Source organism: Oncorhynchus kisutch, linkage group LG8 (assembly GCF_002021735.2).
Source record: "Oncorhynchus kisutch isolate 150728-3 linkage group LG8, Okis_V2, whole genome shotgun sequence".
NCBI classification, from domain to species: Eukaryota; Metazoa; Chordata; class Actinopteri; order Salmoniformes; family Salmonidae; genus Oncorhynchus; species Oncorhynchus kisutch.
Window position 1 is genome coordinate 39657833 of NC_034181.2, and position 19758 is coordinate 39677590.

At 40.6% G+C, this 19758-nt stretch overlaps 1 protein-coding gene across 1 annotated transcript; it reads right to left on the minus strand.

Moving 5' to 3' along the window:
* Positions 1-7960: 7960 nt before the first annotated feature.
* On the minus strand, positions 7961-18943 carry carnmt1 (carnosine N-methyltransferase 1). Its single transcript, XM_020489595.2, has 8 exons — positions 18756-18943; positions 16929-17124; positions 16276-16442; positions 16028-16168; positions 12580-12758; positions 12102-12215; positions 9699-9802; positions 7961-9523 (listed from the first exon to the last, which is right to left on the minus strand). Exons 1-8 carry the CDS (start codon positions 18902-18904, stop codon positions 9338-9340), a joined length of 1236 nt encoding a protein of 411 aa, XP_020345184.1. The 5' UTR covers positions 18905-18943; the 3' UTR covers positions 7961-9337.
* Between the last annotated feature and the right edge of the window lie 815 nt (positions 18944-19758).

Consider the following 19758-nt stretch of genomic DNA (forward strand, 5'->3'; position numbering starts at 1 on the left):
TGGACCTGACGTAGGTCCACACCTTTACCTGACATAAGTAACCTACAAAGTGGGCGGATTCTAATATAATTTGCCGCGGGGCACCGGTCTATGGCCCATGACAGGAATGGGCTAAAGTCAGTGTTTCCTCTGGAAAGTTTTGTAGCAGTGGGGGGAAAAGGTAGCGGAGTGACTTTTTAAAAGAACACTCTACTCCAAAATGAATGAAAATAAAATTATCCTGACACTATCTAAAATATAATTTCCACCTCCAGAAATGAGCCCAATGAACATATTGGTAAAATTCTTTGTTAAAATTCTTTTTTATATTGGACCATGCATAACCTATGCATGGTTCATATGGTCAGGTATGCTATTAGCATTCAGGTGTGTGTGTGTGGGGGGGGGGGGGGGGGGGGGGGGCTCATTTACCTAGGTTGGTACACAAGGGACCTCAAGAGTTAACCAACCCTGTGAGAGTGTTTTGTGCCTCATACTTTAACTGGTGCAGCATAGTGGCTATAAATAAAGTATTTTATTTAACCAGGCAAGTCAGATAAGAACACATTTTTACAATGACGCACTACTCCGGTCAAACCCTAACCCGGACGATGCTGGGCCAATTGTGCGCCGCCCTATGGGAGTCCCAATCACGGACGGTTGTGATACAGCCTGGAATCGAACCAGGGTCTGTAGTGACACCTCTGGCACTGAGATGCAGTGCCTTAGACCTCTGCGCCACTCAGAAGTCCCAGTGTATGGTGAGCATTGTGAAAGTTTGAGTTTAGCAGGCCTAGCTGTTTTATAGTGTCACCATGCCTTACATGTGCATTGGTGGGGAGCAGAACCACCCATATGTCGACATTGTATAGATTTATATCGATTGCTCTGATGGGCAGTGTTTGTGGCCACCTCTTGCATAAGAGTTCCATGGTGGGTAGATACTCCATGGCATAAGAGGAGAAGTCTTTGGCAGGGGGTCGGTTCTCCATTTGGTCCAGAGAGGTTCCCACTCTGCAGAAGTAAAAGGTCCAGCTCTGGCAAAGGGACCCTCCAGTACTGTAATGTGTTGAAAGTGCATGGGTCTTTGCCATCATCAACTCCATCTTTGTGTGTGACCTTCCGAGCGAGATGACTTCACTCTCACACAGTCACAGAGTATCTGCACATGTGCATAGGTTTGCTTCACGCTGTTAGAGCGTAGTAGGTACTGGACCAAAACACCAGAGAAGTTTAGCCTCTCGCTTCAACCACTGAGGTATAATAAGAAATGGAGACTGCGTCCAAGATGTCCGATTGTTGTTTTCAAGATGATCTACTTACGTTCGCTGTCACTGATTCATGGACCGTCTATATCCGAGTTGCATGACATGCGCACTAACACTCATTGTGCACAGGGAGCAGCGGCGACATCATCACTTCATCCAAAAACACGACAGACATTGGATGAATATAAAATGTTAATGATGGGGGGAAATGTCCTCAGTGACAATTATTAGAACAATTCAATGGATGATTTGTGCATAAAGGAGATGATTAAAGTGTCTTATTAGGAATGTTCACATTTGACTGCTCTATGTGGCCGTCGATGGTAATTGTCTTTGTGGGCCGTGTGTCAGATAAACTGCAGTACCGAAGCAAAACTGTAGGAGCAGTAGAAACTGTGCTTCTCGACAGGAACCCTGGCCCAGTAAATCACTGGAGCCGAGCTCCCTGCCATGCAGGATCTCTATTCCAGGCAGTGTCAGAGGAAGACCCTAAAAATTGTCAGACTCCAGCCACCCAAGTCATTGACTGTTCTCTCTGCTACTGCACGGCAAGCAGTACCGATACACCAGTGGTGGAAAAAGCACCCAATTGTCATACTTGAGTAAAAGTAAAGATACTTGAGTCATTTTCTAAGGTAAAAGTGACAATTTTTCTGTCCTGCCAAGCATTCAAAATGTAATGAGTACTTTTGTGTGTGTCAGGGAAAATGTTTGGAGTAAAAAGTATATAATTTTCTTTAGGAATGTACTGAATTAAAGTAAAAGTTGTCAAAAATATAAATAGTAAAGTACAGATAACCCTAAAAATATTTAAGTAGTACTTTGAAGTATTTTTACTTCTGTACTTTATACCACTGCGATGCACCGTGTCTGGAACCAACAGGACCCAGAAACAGCTTCTACCCCCCAAGCAATAAGACTGCTAAATAGTTAGTTAAATAGTTAACCAATAGCAACCAGGAATATTGGCATTGACCCTTTTTGCACTAACTCTTGACTCATCACATACGCTAATGTTATTGTTTATTATCTATCCCGTTGCCTAGTCACTTTATCCCGACCTACAGTATATGTACATATCTACCTCAATTACCTCGTACCCCTGCACATCAACTTGGCACTAGTACCCCGTGCATATAGCCAAGCTATCGTTACTCATTGTGTATCAGAGAATGGCGCCGGAGAGGATGGCTGACTTTTTACAGGCTCCTAACCAACTATGATATTTTGTTACTTATTTTGAATATAATGTTGCTGCTACCATCTCTTATGACCGAAAATAACTTCTGGACATCAGAACAGCGATTACTCACCTTGAACTGGAATAAGCTTTTTCCTTTAACGAGTTTGACGCAAATTATATACTGCTTTCTCTGGAACAGGCCCAAATCCCCATAATTTGCATGAAGGAAAGACAGAGAAAAAGGGAACGTAGGCCTTCTGAGAATTTGTAGACGAGCGAGTAAACCCCCACTGCCATCCGTTCTAATGGCCAAAATGCAATCATTGGAAAATAAAATCAATGACATATGATCAAGATTATCCTACCAACGGGACATTAAAAACTATAATATCTTATGTTTCACTGAGTCGTGGCTGAACAACGACACGGATAATTTAGAGCTGGCGGGATGTCCCATACACCGGCAAAACAGAGAATCTATGTCTGGTAAGATGAGGGGTGGGGGTGTGTGTCTATTTGTCAATAACAGTGACTCGCTCAATACAGAAGTGGTCAGATGACAAGGATGCTACGCTACAGGACTGTTTTGCTAGCACAGACTGGAATATGTTCCGGGATTCATCCAATGGCATTGAGGAGTATACTACCTCAGTCATCAGTTTCATCAATAAGTGCATCGACGACGTCGTCCCCACAGTGACTGTATGTACATATCCCAAACATAAGCCATGGATTACAGGCAACAACCGCATCGAGCTAAAGGCTAGAGCTGCTGCTTTCAAGGAGCAGGACACTAATCCGGACGCCTATAAGAAATCTCGCTATGCCCTCAGACGAACCATCAAACAAGCAAAGCGTCAATACAGGATTAAGATTGGATACTACTACACCGGCTCTGACGCTCGTCGGATGTGGCAGGGCTTGAAAACTATTATGGACTACAAAGGGAAACCCAGACGCGAGCTGCCCAGTGACGCGAGCCTACCAGACGAGCTACAGTGGTTTGTCCTTTAAAAGTTGCAGCATAGCTTGCATGGTGCCGCAGAATTCAATGGAAAGTTATTTAAGTGTCAGCCATTGTAACCATTAAAGCTAGTTAGTGCTAATTTGACCACCAGAGGGCATCTTTGAGAAGCATTTGATAGCCTTCAATAGTGGCTGTACTAGAGATTTTAAAACCTTTTTTTGTAAGAGCATAGTATATGGGACTGATTTGAAGAAGTTTTGCTTAATTAATTTGATTAATATTATGGTGTTTCTATTCCAAGAAAATGTTTCCGTTAGGATGGAATGGAAAATATGACGCTGTACAATGTGACGGTCAGGAGTAGGAGCATAACACTAAGAGCATAACATTTCCACACTCTAATTGTATAATTGTAGTCTAACCAATACCCAAACGGAGATTCAGTGAAAATAAAAATAAAATTGATTTATCAAGACCAGTCCTCATGCTTGTCTCAGAGCAGCGCGAAACAGTGCTAAAATAGTGACTACAACGGGTAGGCTATTGCTTCTAACTTCAATATGCTCTTAAAATAAATAAGACTGTACATGGTGTCCAGGTCAGGATAACCAAAACATTTCTTTATTAAAGACTATCAGAAAGAATGTTGGTACTTATTTATTTTGATCCAAAGCCATGAATGAGTGAGTCACTCAGGTTTATGTAAGTGCCGGGCTATATGACTGTGCCATCAACTTGATAATATATAACAATATTTTGGAGTGTACTTCGTTTTCAAAAAAACGAGAGTGAGCGATTGTAATCTGAATAAAGACCAAACGAATATTTGTAAATGTAACGGCTCTCTTCTATCTCCTCCTCTGACGAAGAGGTAGAACAAGGATCGGACCAAAATGCAGCGTGATGATGATTCATGATGTATTTTAATGAAGGGAAACGTTTACAAACAGAAACTACAAAACTAACGAAATGAAATAATGAAAACCGAAACAGCCCTATCTGGTGCAAACACAAAGACAGGAACAATCACCCACGAAAACACTCACAGAATATGGCTGCCTAAATATGGTTCCCAATCAGAGACAACGATAATCACCTGACTCTGATTGAGAACCGCCTCAGGCAGCCATAGACTACGTAGACACCCCACAAAACCCCTACGACAAAAACACACCACAATAACCCATGTCACACCCTGGCCTGACCAAATAATTAAAGAAAACACAAAATACTAAGACCAAGGCGTGACAGTAAAGGCCAAAACATTTATTTCCGTTTTTAGAGGGAGAGAAATGCTGGGCCAATTGTGCACCGCCCTATGGGACTCCCAATCACGGTCAGATGTGACACATAATAATAATAATAATAATAATAATAATAATACTTTATGTTGTATTATTTATTTTATCAATCAAATCAAATCAAATCAAATTTATTTATATAGCCCTTCGTACATCAGCTGATATCTCAAAGTGCTGTACAGAAACCCAGCCTAAAACCCCAAACAGCAAACAATGCAGGTGTAGAAGCAATGCAGGTGTATCTTTTCTGGTGGATTAATCTGAAATTGCAACCAATCACGGCCGGTTGTGATACAGCCAACCTAACTAAGAAATACATTTAACAATAGAATTATCCCCCTACACTCCACCTAGGCAAGTCCACTGTCCAGCTACCTGTTAATAGCCATAATGGTGCTGTACAATGTGACCATGTGTGTTTGAAAGAGTATTTTCCAGTAAGCAACAATACGTTTACCTTCATTAGACAACTTTGTTCCAATATTTCTGTAATTCAGGAATATTTATTCCAATAGTAATTCATTATGGATCCATAACTAAATAAACATCTGCATTTTGAAAGAGTATTTTATCTTTTTTTTTAAATAACGAAAGCATAGAGATGCTGATGAAGAAAGACAGTACTGTACAGTAAATGCTTTTACATTTAGATAATAAAGTATTTAAAGCATTTTGAAGATATAAGCCACCTGCATTTGTTTATTAGGCTACTGTGCAGTCTGACAAGTAAACATAGCCTACAGTAGATACTGTAGTAAACATGGGAAAGTGCCTAATTCCTTACATAAGGGAGAGCAGGCCATGTCCAGACTTTCTCGGTGACCTCAAGTACTCATTAACTCTGTCTTTAATGCATTTTCAAACATGGGGTGAGAAATTGTTGCTAATTTGTAAATATAGCTAGTTTGTTATTTAGAATGATTTATTTCTGTTTTTAGAGGGAGAGAAAACAGACCCTACAGTCATCTCATGGGTCTCCCAGTCAAGGCTGGCATGGCTATTGAACCAGCATCTGTATCAACACAGCTTGCACTGCGATGCAGTGTCTTGGACCGCTGCGCCACTAAGGCGCTGTACAACGTGACCGGTCGGGAGTAGGCTACAGTACTACAGTAAGAGCAAAATAATCCTAACATTTCCACACCCTAATTGTAGTCTAAGTTTATCTTTGAATAAAAACCTTGTGTATAATTACATATGGGTCTCCCAGGAGGAGGCCGGCATGGGTATCAAACCTGCATCTACAGCAACACATTTTGCACTGCGATACAGTGTCTTAGACCACTGCGCCAATCGGGGGGGCTATTATAATACTGTACATGGTGTCCAGGTCAGGATAACCAAAACATTTCTTTATTAAAGGTCACTTAGAAATGTCCTTATTTTTGAAAGAAAAGCACATTTTTTGACCATTAAAATAACATCAAATTGATCAGAAATACAGTGTAGACATTGTTAATGTTGTAAATGACTATTGTAGCTGGAAACGGCAGATTTTTTATGGAATATCTACATAGGCGAACAGAGGCCCATTATCAGCAACCTTCACTCCTGTGTTCCAATGGCACGTTGTGTCCCAGATTTGCTGCACCTGTACTGACCTCATGGCTTGGTTTTTGCTCTGACGTCAACTGTGGCACCTTATTTATGTAAACAGTTGTGTGCCTTTCAAAAAAAAATCCAATCAATTGAATTTACCACAGTTGGACTCCAATCAAACATCTCAAGGATGATAAATGAAAACAGAATACACCCGAGCTCAATTTCAAGTCTCATAGAAAAGGGTCTGAATACAAACCTGTTTTCGCTTGTCATTATGGGGTAATGTGTTTAGATTGATGAGGAACAAAAATCTATTTAATCCACTTTAGAATAAGGCTGTAATGTAACAAAACGTGGAAAAAGGCCATCTCTGAATACTTTCCGATTGCACTGTATGTTGTCCTTGTCTGTTTGTATACTTCTTGTATGTATACTGGTGTTCTCATCCTCAGACTGCCAGGTAAAGACCGTGTAGACTTCCAGCAATTAACAGGTATCAATGTTTTGACTGAAAGTCACTGTAAATTGTACACACACCCAGTCTGTCCAATGAGAGGATGTATCTGTCCTCTTTTCCCGCCCACCACTATCAAGAATCTTCTCCACCAACAGCGCCACATGTCGGTTGCTTGAGAAAGAGTAATTGAGATAGCCAGATAGGGCGTTCATTCCAATAGGTAGGGCAATCATAGTCAGTAAATAATTTCTCCCTTACATATGCTGTGTGTTAACTGGTATATGATAAGGGTTCACCACTGATGTCTGTATCCTCTGTAACCAACTGTGACTCTCAGATGTACCTGGCTGTATGAAGACAGTAATTAACAAAAGGGGAGTTGTTGCATACTTTATAACATTGATCATCATTAGGCATAATGCTCCAACATATTGCAGTGTATAACTGCAGAGGGAATATGAGATTCATATTTAAGTGTTGTTAGGTTTTGTTAGGCCCGAGGCGCATTCGAGGGCATTATCACTTTTATACAACAGGTAACCAACATATTCAAATAATGATTGACATATTTTCATAAAAAACGTCATTTTGATTAATTTATTCATACTAGATATAGTCCCGACACAAATCTATGGTTGCTAGAGACGCGACCCACTCGTTCAGTCTTTTTGTTCTGTATCTATGGGCGTGACCCCATAGATACAGAATGTTCCATTGCCATACTTGCTGGCAACATTCTTATAACTTGCTTGCTAGCTAGCCAACTACAACTAACTTACAGTCATGTCAAAAAGTGCAGCCAGAATAACAGCAAAGTAAGCTGTTTTCTAGTGACATTTATTTGGATACATCCATAACAATGAACCAATGAGGCACAATTTTGCCTGGCATAGAAAATGCGCTCACTCGTCAGGACACTGTTGTTCAGAGGATCTAGTTACACAGCTACAGTAACACACAATCACTTCAAACTGAAGCTGGAAAGATTGCAAATTAGCTGCGTTTTGTTTGACCTTTTTTCAACTGACCTTTTTTTTGTATAGGTCCATAAAAATGATGCCAGCTGATTCGTGATTTCGACTGGCTGAAAAACGCTGCCTGCCTGTCTGTCTCGTCACGTTCATTACTATGCGACAGCAGGAGATCAAATTTAAATATTGAAACAATGTTGCAAATGTCGGAGAGACAGACAGCATGGTTTATACAAATCCCCGAAGTTGAAAACTAAATATTAGTCTAAAAGAAATGTGAGAGAATGTCGAATAGAGTTTTTAATAGAGTTTATAAATTGCCTGGCTGGGCTGATGAGGTGTATATAGAGGTGCATATACTACATTTAAAAAAAACATTGCTTTCACCTAATTTTAACATTCTGCCATAAAGGGCACATATTCTACTTAATAAAAAACTAGTTTTCCCATCTCAAGGTCAAATAACAAAAATGACTAGTAAGTGTCAAATAAAGTAAACAATGGCGTCATCTTAAATCACCCTTTTGACAGAATGGAAGCTTGTGTGCAACTGGGAGTGGCAATTGAATGCAAGCTTCGCAAACATGTATTTATTGTTAAATGATTTCTAGAATGTCGATCTATGGGTAACAGGGTTGACGTGTTATGCTCGATCCGCTCAGTTTTTCTCCACAAAACACCAGAAAATGAGAGTTCAGTTTACGTGACCTTAAAATGAGGGACAGATGTAAATGAATCACTAATCACATGAAATCAATTATAATCTTCAGAAATGACTGTCAAAGCAACACAATAACTAGATCTTTACAATGATTGTGAAAGCTTGGAGAAATGTTGGGGTTAAGTGGGTTAAAATCATTCTAGAAGTCACAGAGGGTGTACAGAGGGATTTAAGGCACATGAGTAAGTCTTTATTCATATAAGAAAAATCTGATTTATTGAATTCTCAATGTGGTCTATATTAAAGGGCACTTCATTTAAATATCAGTTTAAAAAAAATGCAATATTGGTGCACAATTAATACTTAATATCAAAGGCACTTTTCATGGAATGACCCTAAAGACACTATTGAGTTAGGAAAATTAGACAATCCCTCTCAGTCAATGAAACGTTTTCTTTTTTTTAAAGAATAGTTTTTCTTTATTAAGTGAGACAGTAACTAGATCCAGGGTGTACTGCTGAAACTCAATCTGTGTCCAATCATACAATATAGGTTAAAATAACCAACTCCAGCCACTTCAGCAAATTATTTTAAGTGATCATTTTTTTGTTTTACTATAAATAGCCAGAGTTGGTAACTGTATTTTACAAAATAAATACAATGAGAAGACGTAGAGGCGGGTCTCTGACACGCATGCAACTACATCAGGTCACCATGGAGATAGAGGCGTCACTTTGCCTCTTTAACTGAAGACAAACAGTCCTGTGCTGACAGATTTAGTCACTTGAGTTCATAATAGGCATCTGTCTCAATCTCAAAGGCTCAGGGGAGGAAGGAAGGTGATTTGGCAGCTCTGGCGATGAGACAATATAAAGAAGAAGAAACATGAAAGCAAACCTGTCCATTGACTTGTGTTTCTGTCATCTTACTATTTTTTTTATGCTCTTGGTGGTGGCCAATTGCGTTTTTTTTCCCGGTTGTTGCTCTGCAATGTCATGACAGACGATGTCACGTCAGACTGTCGCAGCTCTCTCGCCGTTGCGACACTTCCGGTCTGTTCTTATGGACCACCTGGTAACCGTTGGCATACAGATGGTCAGGTTTCCTTGCCACAAAGAAAACACAGTCGTACAGGTACTTCAGCATGGACTGATCGTTCTCCGTGTAGGTGGTGGGGACAGACTCTCTCTCCACCTGCAGTGGAAGACAGGATGTTTTAGGCCCAAGGAGGATAGTCAAAATAACTGAAACTGAAAACAATGTTTATACTTTTCTTTACTGTAAACTGTAGTAGTTGTTCATCTTATTCCTCCAATCTGTACACCTGTTTTATATAAAGAAAAAAATTAACACAAAAAAACAGCTTTACCTCCAAATGGAATCCATATTTTAAAATTGCTGCCCTGACGTCCTCGTAGCTGAGCTCGATGGAGAGCTCGTTGGCCATGTTCTCAAAGTGGTACAGCAGTGGGCCTATAGACAAGGGAGGAATCGCAGCTTTGGTAAAAGTATTCATACACTAGTGGAGGCTCCTCAGAGGAGGAAGGGGTGGACCATCCTCAGTGAATTTCATAAAAATACAAATATTGAAACAATAAAAAAAGTTATACTATTTAGATAAAGCTATTCTAAATATATTCACATTTTGCCAAATAATTGATTAAAACACACTGTTTTGCAATGAAGGTCTACAGTAGCATCAACAGCACTCTCTGGGGTAGCACCAAGGTGTAGCCAGAGGACAACTAGTTTCTGTCCTCCTCTGGGTACATTGACTTCAATACAAAACCTAGGAGGCTCATGGTTCTCACCCCCTTCCATAGACTTACACAGTAATTATGACAACTTCTGGAGGACGTCCTCCAACCTATCAGAGCTCTTGCAGTATGAACTGACGTTGTCGACCTAATCAAAGGATCAGAGTATTAATCTAGTTCTGAAAAAATAAGCTACAGCTAGCTAGCACTGCAGTGCATAAACTGTGGTGTGTAGTTGACTCAAAGAGAGAGAAAGACAATAGTTGAACAGTTTTGAACAAATTAATTTATAAAAAAATGAAGGAGAAGCAAGAGAGAGCTAGCTGTTTCGTTGTATTTTTACTTCAACTTACCTAGCTAACGAATGCAGCCAGTTAGTTTAGTCTACTCAAACACCCGGTGTAACTACTAAACTGCTTGCTGTACACTGTACTACATGATTATAGCGGGTGTGGCAAACCGTGGGGTGTTGGGTTGAGCGTGCAGAGATTAACACAGAGATAGGGAGGTTCTAGTCAGAAAACACAACTTTACTAAGAAACAAAATAAACATAACTAAATAACACGCTCTGTCCTTCACAGGTTTTTCTCCGTGTCCGTCTCTCTCTCTCCCCCCTCGCGGCGTGCCACGGTGCTCCCTTTTTGTGGCCTGCACTGCTGGTTGGCACTCTCCCCTAATTACCTCTACTTGGAGCCATCAGCGGCGGGGTGCTTAGCCCGTGTACTCTCAGCAGAGGGAGCCAACGTTGCGGCACGTACCTCCCTTCTATCACCAACCGGGGTAGACCTCCCGGGATACCACATGTGTTTATTAACAAGGTAGTTCTAGTAGCTAGCTATGTTGACTATGACATTAGTTAAAATGGTGACAAATACGTAGGCTTTGTGTAGCGGTTATGGTATGAAGGTTTGGGTTGGAAAGGTTTTTCTCGTCTGGTCACATACAGCTGTTGTATTGTGCACTGAAGTCCACAAACAAAGGGAAAAGGTGAGAGGAGGACAGCACATAGATGCAAGAAGGAATTATACATGCTGTTTGTATACTGAACAAAAATATAAACGCAACATTCAAAAATTTCAAAGATTTTACAGTTCATATAAGGAAATCAGTCAATTAAATTAATTAATTAGGCCCTAATCTATGGATTTCACATGACTGGGCAGGGGCGCAGCCATGGGTGGGCATAGGCCCACCCACTGGGGAGCCAGGCCCAGCCAATCAGAATTAGATTTTCCCCAAGAAAGAGCTTTTTACAGACAGAAATACTCCCGCAGGTGAAGAAGCTAGATGTGGAGGAATAGCGTGGTTACACGTGGTCTGCGGTTGTGAGGCCTGTTGGACATACTGCCAAATTCTCTAAAACAACATTGAAGGTTGCGTTTATATTTTTGTTTGAGTATATGTGGCTGCTATGAAAGTGAACTGTTTGCGTGTGATCAGGGGTGTATTCATTCAGCCAATTCTGTTGAAAAACATTTCTTAAACAGAATCAAATGGAACGAAACAGGGATAACATACCTGAATTTGTCCAATAGAAAGTATAGAAAGTCTAGTTTGCAACTGTTGGACTAACGATTACACCCTAGATCAGCTAGATGCAGTCAAGAGTGTGCAAGGCGGTATTAAATGTGTCACTGTCTGTCACCTCAAATGTTTCTGTCGACGTGTGCACCTATGCTGTAAACTTTAATTTGTAGGCTATGTTGTAGCAACCTCATGATGGGTATAGTGACAATTTATGGATATAGGAAGTATCATGTAGTAGTCTAAACCGATGTTACATTGAGCTGGGTGAATGTAATATTAATGATAGTCATCCAATGGAAATAAGGCCATGCTCCAAACCCCCCCAAAAAATACACCCTCCCTTAAACGGCGCCGACCGCCACTGACATACAGCGTATCATACACTACCAGTAAGTTTAAACAGGAACTACACCAAAAAATGTGTAGAGAACCTCTATCACTGGTCAGTAAGGAGCTCCGTTGAACATTGAACAGCTCTGTCGCTCACCAAGATTGATCCACACGCCTCCAGGCTTCAGAATGTTCCAGATGGTCTCCACGTAGTCGATGACATTGTGCGCCGTGTCGATGAAGAAGCAGGTAGCCACACAGTCCCAGGTGTCTGACAGGGAAGACCACAACGATACTCGTCTAACCAGTCTCACATTATTGCTAAAATCCCAACCAACACAGGTAATAAAACAATGATCTGTGTGTAGGACAGAGTGCTCACTTTCACCATTGACTGCTCAATACGTGGCCAATTCACATAACAACCTGTCACTCAACAGAGAGACGAGGCCCGTGTCTAAGAGCAGGAGTGCTGATCTAGGATCAATTTAGTCTTTTAGAACATAATGAATAAGACAAGGTTGGACCTGATTCTAGATAAGCACTCCTACTCTGAGACACTTTGTGAACACAGGCCCTGATCACTCATTGCTCTTGTTGATCGTCATACAGCCTGTGTGAAGCTCACCACTCACTAGGCTCTGTGTAGACCTCCTGGAAGTCCCCAGCCACCATGGAGAAGTCCGAGTTTGGAGGCAGGCTCTGGGGGTTGACGTCTGGGAAGCTGATTGGCCGCGTCTGGTCAGATGACCTCTTGTTGTTGCTGAACTGGTGGATCCAGGGGTACAGGGTCATGGAGTTTACCTTTTCACACCTCAGGAAGGACAGAACAGAGCCAAGGTAAGTTAAGCTGAACAACAGTGGTCCGGAGAGGATTACATTGGGCTAATTTGATATGCTAGGCAATTGATTTGGCCCGTGTTTTCAGGCAGCTAAACACACCAGACATTTCAACATTGAAATGACACACATATGCAAGGGCTCAATTATTGCATCATACGCAAGGCTTGAGTTAGGGCCAGGGGTGAAAGTAAGGCGGTACGGGCCGGTACGGTGTCACGGCAAAACAAATAGTGCGAGTACGACATATCGGTAAAACATGAGCCTATCACAATAATGAAAACAAAATGTCAAGAAAAATAAAAGGTGTAGTAGTCTACAGTTATCATTGCTGTATGTTAGAGGCATGCAAAATGAGCGAATGGACATGAAAACAGGTGGTAGGCCTATAGCCTACGCTCCAAAATACGATCTGGTTTGAGGAGAACACAAACATTTTGCTACGGCAGAGAGACGCGCACGGACAGCAGTGGAGGAATTCATTTGGGCCTAATGACAACCACCAAATGTCATCACACTGTTTTGGTGTTTTGTGTAACGGATGTCTCTTTCCATCCACCACTGTTCGGAGGCTGGGAAAATGTTGCAAGTGGATGAACGTGCACGGGAACCCTTAGAAGTGATTGTTTGAAAATCAGATGAAAACATCATGACTGGTTGTGTTGATGCCACAAGAAAAGTTCCATTTCAAATCATTCTGGCTAGTCCCACAGAAAAAGATAATTAAATGAATAGGAATTTATTTGCTAATATAATTCTATGATTAGGCCCTACGGGTGGCCCACCTATTAGGCAGGATTTGGCAGCCGCCCAGAGCGGCAGTTTGACGAGGGCAGCATTTTCCGACTTAAACTGACCAAGGTGCACCTCCAACAACACCTCACATTATTCTGCCCAAAAACAATAACTTCTCTCACCCAGTGGCATGCGGGCTCTTTAGGTGAGCGCTGATGCTGCCCCATGATAAGCAGAGCCCACTTTGTCACAGGCAGGGGCGCAAAATATTTTGCTTATCCATGCATAGTGCGCCTCTCCAGAGTGCTGTTGGAGAGACTCTACGCTCCACCACGCTCCATCAAATTAATTTAACATAAATGATGTAGCCTACGGGGTAGAAAGAGTAGCAGCCTATGTGGTGTTTCTGTAACCTGTGGACTGGAGACTAAATGTATTACAATGTCATGAGACAGACACCTTTTCAATCATTAACTTATTAATGAGGAGCGAGAGTGCAGGAGAAAGTCAACTAAAAAGGCTAGCGGGCAAACATCACCTTTGGTGTGGCTACGGCATACTCAAAACAGAGGTGGACAGCAAATGGTGCTGAAAGTAATTCATTTCAACAATTGTCTTCATTTTAATTTGACTTCACTAACAACAAGAGGGCTTTGTTGGAGGCTATTTCTTCCAATTCCCCCCCAAAAAGAGGTAGGCCTACATGTTTGACAGACACAATTATGCTATCCATAGATTTGCCAGTATAGCCAAAGCTTCCAATACTGTCACCGTGCACTCCTTAAATACCTTGGTGTCTGAGAAGGGCTTGGTGTGTTCGGTTTAAACCAGGGCTCAAAATGAGTGAAGGTATGCCATACCATTTGTTAAAGAAAAGGGCAAAAAATTATACCTATTGTTAAGTTTAGATTTAGAAATAAATCAATGAAAAGTATCCAGATAATAAAAAGTGTTCTATAACAGTGCTTAACTCTTATTAAATAATCTTAGGGAAAACCCCCTTTTCTCAATTTGCACCTAAATGACATACCAACATCTAACTGCCTGTAGCTCAGGCCCTGAAGCAAAGGGTATGCATATTCTTGGTACCATTTGAAAGGAAACACTTTGACGTTTCTGGAAATGTGAATTGAATGTAGAAGAATATAACACAATAGATCTGGAAGAAAATAGAAAATAAAAAAAAACATTTATTTTACTACCACCATCTTTGAAATGCAACAGAAAGGCCATCACTTGTTGTTATTCCGATGATGTCCACAAGATGGCAGCAGTGTATGTGCAAAGTTTCAGACGGGTAACTTGAAGTATGAGCAAACTACCATGACATTTAGTGTGAAGTCACCCAGATACATTTGGGCAAATCGTGAAGGAGGCATTTGCATTCATATTACATTATTCTGCAAGAATATCATCAAATCATATATATATATATATATATATATATATATATATATATATATATATATATATATATATATAATATATGCATAGTCACTTTAACTATACATTCATGTACATACTACCTCAATTTGGCCGACCAACCAGTGCTCCCGAACATTGGCTAACCAGGCTATCTGCATTGTGTCCCACCCACCACCCGCCAACCCCTCTTTTACGCTACTGCTACTCTCTGTTCATCATATATGCATAGTCACTTTAACCATATCTATATGTACATACTACCTCAATCAGCCTGACTAACCAGTGTCTGTATGTAGCCTCGCTACTTTTATAGCCTTGCTACTGTATATAGCCTTTCTTTACCTATTGTTCACCTAATACCTTTTTTGCACTATTGGTTAGAGCCTGTAAGCATTTCACCTGTTGTATTCAGCGCACGTGACAAATAAACTTTGATTTGATTTAATTTTGATTTGAAATCTGTAAACTTGGACTTTGATTTAGCTTTTCCAGTATTAGTAGCCATATTATAGTTCAACATTTGCAAAACAACCAGTTTTCATAACTGAATATTCTTATATTTGAGAAATACGCCTATTTCGCTGTCCATTCTTCCCTGAAACTTCTATTTTCATTATCCACCTTTCTTTTGAGACTTTTTCAGAGCAACATTTTCTCTTGATTGCAAACCGTTTTTCCCCAATCAACGCACAAAGAAACATAAAAACTAATTTAAGAGACATTGGTGATTTTATCAGTTTGAAAATATGATGTTATTGACTTTGAACTGACTATATAGCCTATTAACCAGATGTGTTATGAATAGGCCTATGAATTGGGCTGCGATTATGTTCTGTTCTGCCGACTATTAGCTGATAAAAAAAAAATGGCCCAAGGCCAAACCTATTGCCGACCCCTGCTGCACACCATTCTAGTTTAGCGGGATATGGGGGAGGCAATTTTTTGTCTTCCCTAGGGCAGCAGAACGTCCAGGGCCGGGCCTGTTACACCCATACATTTTTGAGGTGCACACATAGGAGGTCCCGTAATGGGAAGAAATTAAATCTACTTGCACCCTTGGTTAGGGCTGAGGGTGAATGTTACCTGTTGAGGACAAAGTTTGAGGAGAAGAGCATGAAGAAGCTCCATTCGTTGCCTTGGCAGGCATAACCCAGACGAGCGATTTCCCATGCCAGGCGACCAAGCCCTGCCCCCGGAACCAGCACGCTCACCTTGGACACATCACTACAGAAACAACCAGGCCTTCACTGACAGAATACATACGTAATTCAAAATACTAAATCACACAACTGAGTTAGAATTCAAGACTGTGTGTGTGTGTGTGTGTTCACCACTTGTTGCTGGGAAAGAGTCTCTGGATCTCTTGGATGAGGGGCAGGTAGCAGGAGTCTCTCTCAGCCTGGCCGGCCTCGCTCCAGTCACGCACAAACTGCTTAATGGTGGACTTGAGCTTGTCCATGTCGAACGTGGAAGACGTACCCACCTTCCTCAGGTCATCCTGGACAGAAAACAGATTCACTTCAACTCCTCAAACTTCATCCAATGGTGAAAGGATCATGGAAGCAAATGAATCTAAGATCTATCTTCTAATATAATTTACACTACTACAAGAACTACTGAAATGTGTGCCGGTGTGGTATAGTAGAATAGAAGAACATATGCAGCTCCTCCTACTACTACTGTATGTTTCTTGCACAAAACCACCTAGATGCAGCCTATCCAGCACAGTGTCAAAGCTAGCAAGTAAGACCCTCCCTACTCTGATTGGTTATCCTGCATTCGCATCACTGACCATTTTGCATAAAGTTGGAATTCTTTATTTTGGTAGCGAGTTCTCTAGTTGCCAGTGGTTATATTGCTAAATGACTCGTGTCTCCTCTTTCCATTAAAAATAACTGATTTCCAGTAGTTTGAGGACTACAAGTAGTGCCTGGTGTGACTGCGAGAAAGCATGAGTGTGACCTTTTCTGACCGTTTAGCTCACCTCTTCACCATACTCCATGTTCTCAAACATGTGGATACAGTTGAGCACGATAGCCTGCAGCACCTCCTGGTTGTGGTCCACACTGCGGCGGATACGGGCCAGGTTGGGCAAGACCCCGGGCAGCAGCAGCTGGTGATGCTCCGGAAGACTCTGGAACTGACACTCTGCTCGATTCACCCGCTCTTGAACATGCATCCTGAGATTAAGGGGAGGTGAATTAGACAAGGATAAAGGGAAGGGTGGTGCCATCGTGAAAAGGAGGAAGAGAAGATGGAGGTCCAGAAACACAGATGGGTGGGGGGGAATAGAAACTCATATTTTATAGCCTTTTTGAATTATGATAAAGCCTAATCCAATATGCAGACTCCTTGAAATGACTTGACACAAAGATTCACAAAACCTTTTTATTCACTTTTTTCTAAGCAGCTTCCATTATGGTGAACATGGTTGTATAGACTAGGCATAATCATGTATGACCTTCTTGTTTGTAAGTAACAAGATTAACTGTATTGAAATGTAAATGTTTGTCAGCCTGGACTTTATAACTCTTGCTGTTTTTGCATCTACTTTTAGTTATATTTGTTATTTTCTAGAGCTAGCTCCACTTCCTGTGCTGCTGTTATCTAGCTACTAGCTAAATAGCGGTGGTATGGGACAATGTAGTTATCCAAAACGGTATAAATCCTGATATAAATACACAATATATCTTAGCTAGCTAGCTATGCAACATAATTAGGGTTGTCACTAGTTACCACAAAGTAAAAATTGACTATTGTAAAAATGTGGTCTTAACTTAAGGGTTACCCATAAGGTCCGCAGGAAGGTTAAGGTTAGGTTTAAAATCAGATTTGGTCCAATGCACCAATACAGCTGTTGCGAGTTCAAATCGCATTACGGACAATTTTAGCTAATTTGCTACTTTTCAATTACTTACTACATTTTTAGCTACTTTTCAACTACTTAGCATGTTATCTAACCCTTACCCTAATGCTAACCTTAACCCTTTTAGCTAAACCTTACCCTAACCATAGCCCTTTAAACTAACTCCTAAACTTAACCTTAATCTTAGTGAGCTAGCTAACTCACCTAGCTAGAATTAGTAACATATCATACGTTTTCCCAAATTGTAACATATCGTACTTTTTGCTAATTCGTTACATATTGTACGTTTTGCAAATTCATAACATATAACAGGAATTGTAAATCGTAACATATCATACGAAATGCTTGACGGACATCCAGCAATTATCACATACCATACGAAACGTAACATATCATACTAAATTGAGTGCCTTGGGTTTACGTAGAGAATAATACAAAATGTGCTGAGACCAGGTTGCCTAAAAAGGTTGAATTTTCAGGACTTTTCTAACAGCTTTCTAACAGCTCTAAAGGTCATTATCATAATTTTCACAATATTATTCTAACCAGTATTATTGACTGCACTGGGCCTTTAAGAAGAGAAATTGTATAAATAGGCGGGGTTTAGGCATGACTTTGGGGCTGTGAGAAATCAGTCATCCCTCTTCTAAAATCTTCGGACAAAACGTTACTCCATCAACATAACACACACATCACAACTGCACAATTTAAACACCCCCGATCCCCCTTCCATGAGTCATTTAACGTTACTTCATGTTTCTATTCTTGTTCTATTATTTCTTATTATTGTTGCATTGTCGAGAAGGAACCTGCACCGTTAGACGGTGTATCCCGTACATACGACTAATAAAAACTTGAACTAACGATAGCCAGACCGTCTGGGTCAAATTACTTTATGGGTAAGCTAGCTACCAAATACTACTGCTGCTTTGAAACAGTCCGTACCTGTAGTATCTAAACGCATCGATCACTTTCCAAAAGTGTTGCCTTTCGAGCCTTGTCTCCTCTTCTGGTGTACATTTACTCCTTTCTCGGTAAAAATATGCTTCTTCTTGCTCTCCATCAGTAACCTGGTCCACCGTTCCTTCCGCCATGTCTGAATGTTGTACTCAGACCCATCCAATCGAACAATGGAGTGAGCCAGGAAAAGTAATAGACCTTTCATCTGGTTGGCAAGTTAACTATGGCAGTGAGCTAACTAGTAGCTACTGCTGTATTTTTTGTTCAGAAAATGATTTTACCTGTGTATGTGTGTCTGGTTTATTACAAGTTGTAACAGGAAGAAAGCTCCAGCACCAGAGAAAATGTATAACTGGCCTCTTGGAGGCCCTTTATAACCTAATCAGACATCAGACAGCACCATATGTGTAAACACCAACCTGAAAGGCTTGTAGGAAGTCAAAACAGAATCAGTAAGGCCCATACCTGCGAACATAAGCAAACATTGACATTTCATTCTTAAAAATCTAAGCCGTTGAGGTGGGGGGCTCTAAACTTACATATGGAATTATTTTAAGAAGGTCATATCATGGATCATAAAGCTATTTGATTTTGAATTTTAGGACCCCTTTAGTTATCAAAAATGATTAAAAAAAATATATTTGATAAAATATTGAGTTTGGCCTTTACTACTATAGCCCATAGAGACGCATTGAATAACACATTCATAAATGGCAATAAAGACTGTCAAAAAATAAATCATAAGGAATACGATTTTGAAGTGTCTATCCTATATCTAGGAGATATAAGAAAGCTCAGGATTTTTTTTTTTTTTACACATTTAACCCCTTATTTTTGTTGCCACAAAACTACCTCCATAGTTCCATTAATTTGTATGTGTTACCTTTTGACGAGTCCCTTGACACTTGTGGGGGTCGTAGAGAAAAACTTGTTTGTTTTTAGTCTTTTATGCCAAACCATTCGGATGCTACCAGGGGAGGCGGCTGAG

Excerpts from the sequence above, each read along its gene's own strand:
- carnmt1 (XM_020489595.2), bottom strand. The coding sequence starts at position 18,904 with ATGGCGGAAGGAACGGTGGACCAGGTTACTGATGGAGAGCAAGAAGAA. Across the intron at positions 12,216-12,579 it reads GGAGGTCTACACAGAGCCTA|ACACCTGGGACTGTGTGGCT; the intron begins GTGAGTGGTGAG and ends CTTCCCTGTCAG. Across the intron at positions 9,803-12,101 it reads AGGCGTGTGGATCAATCTTG|GCCCACTGCTGTACCACTTT; the intron begins GTGAGCGACAGA and ends CCTTGTCTATAG.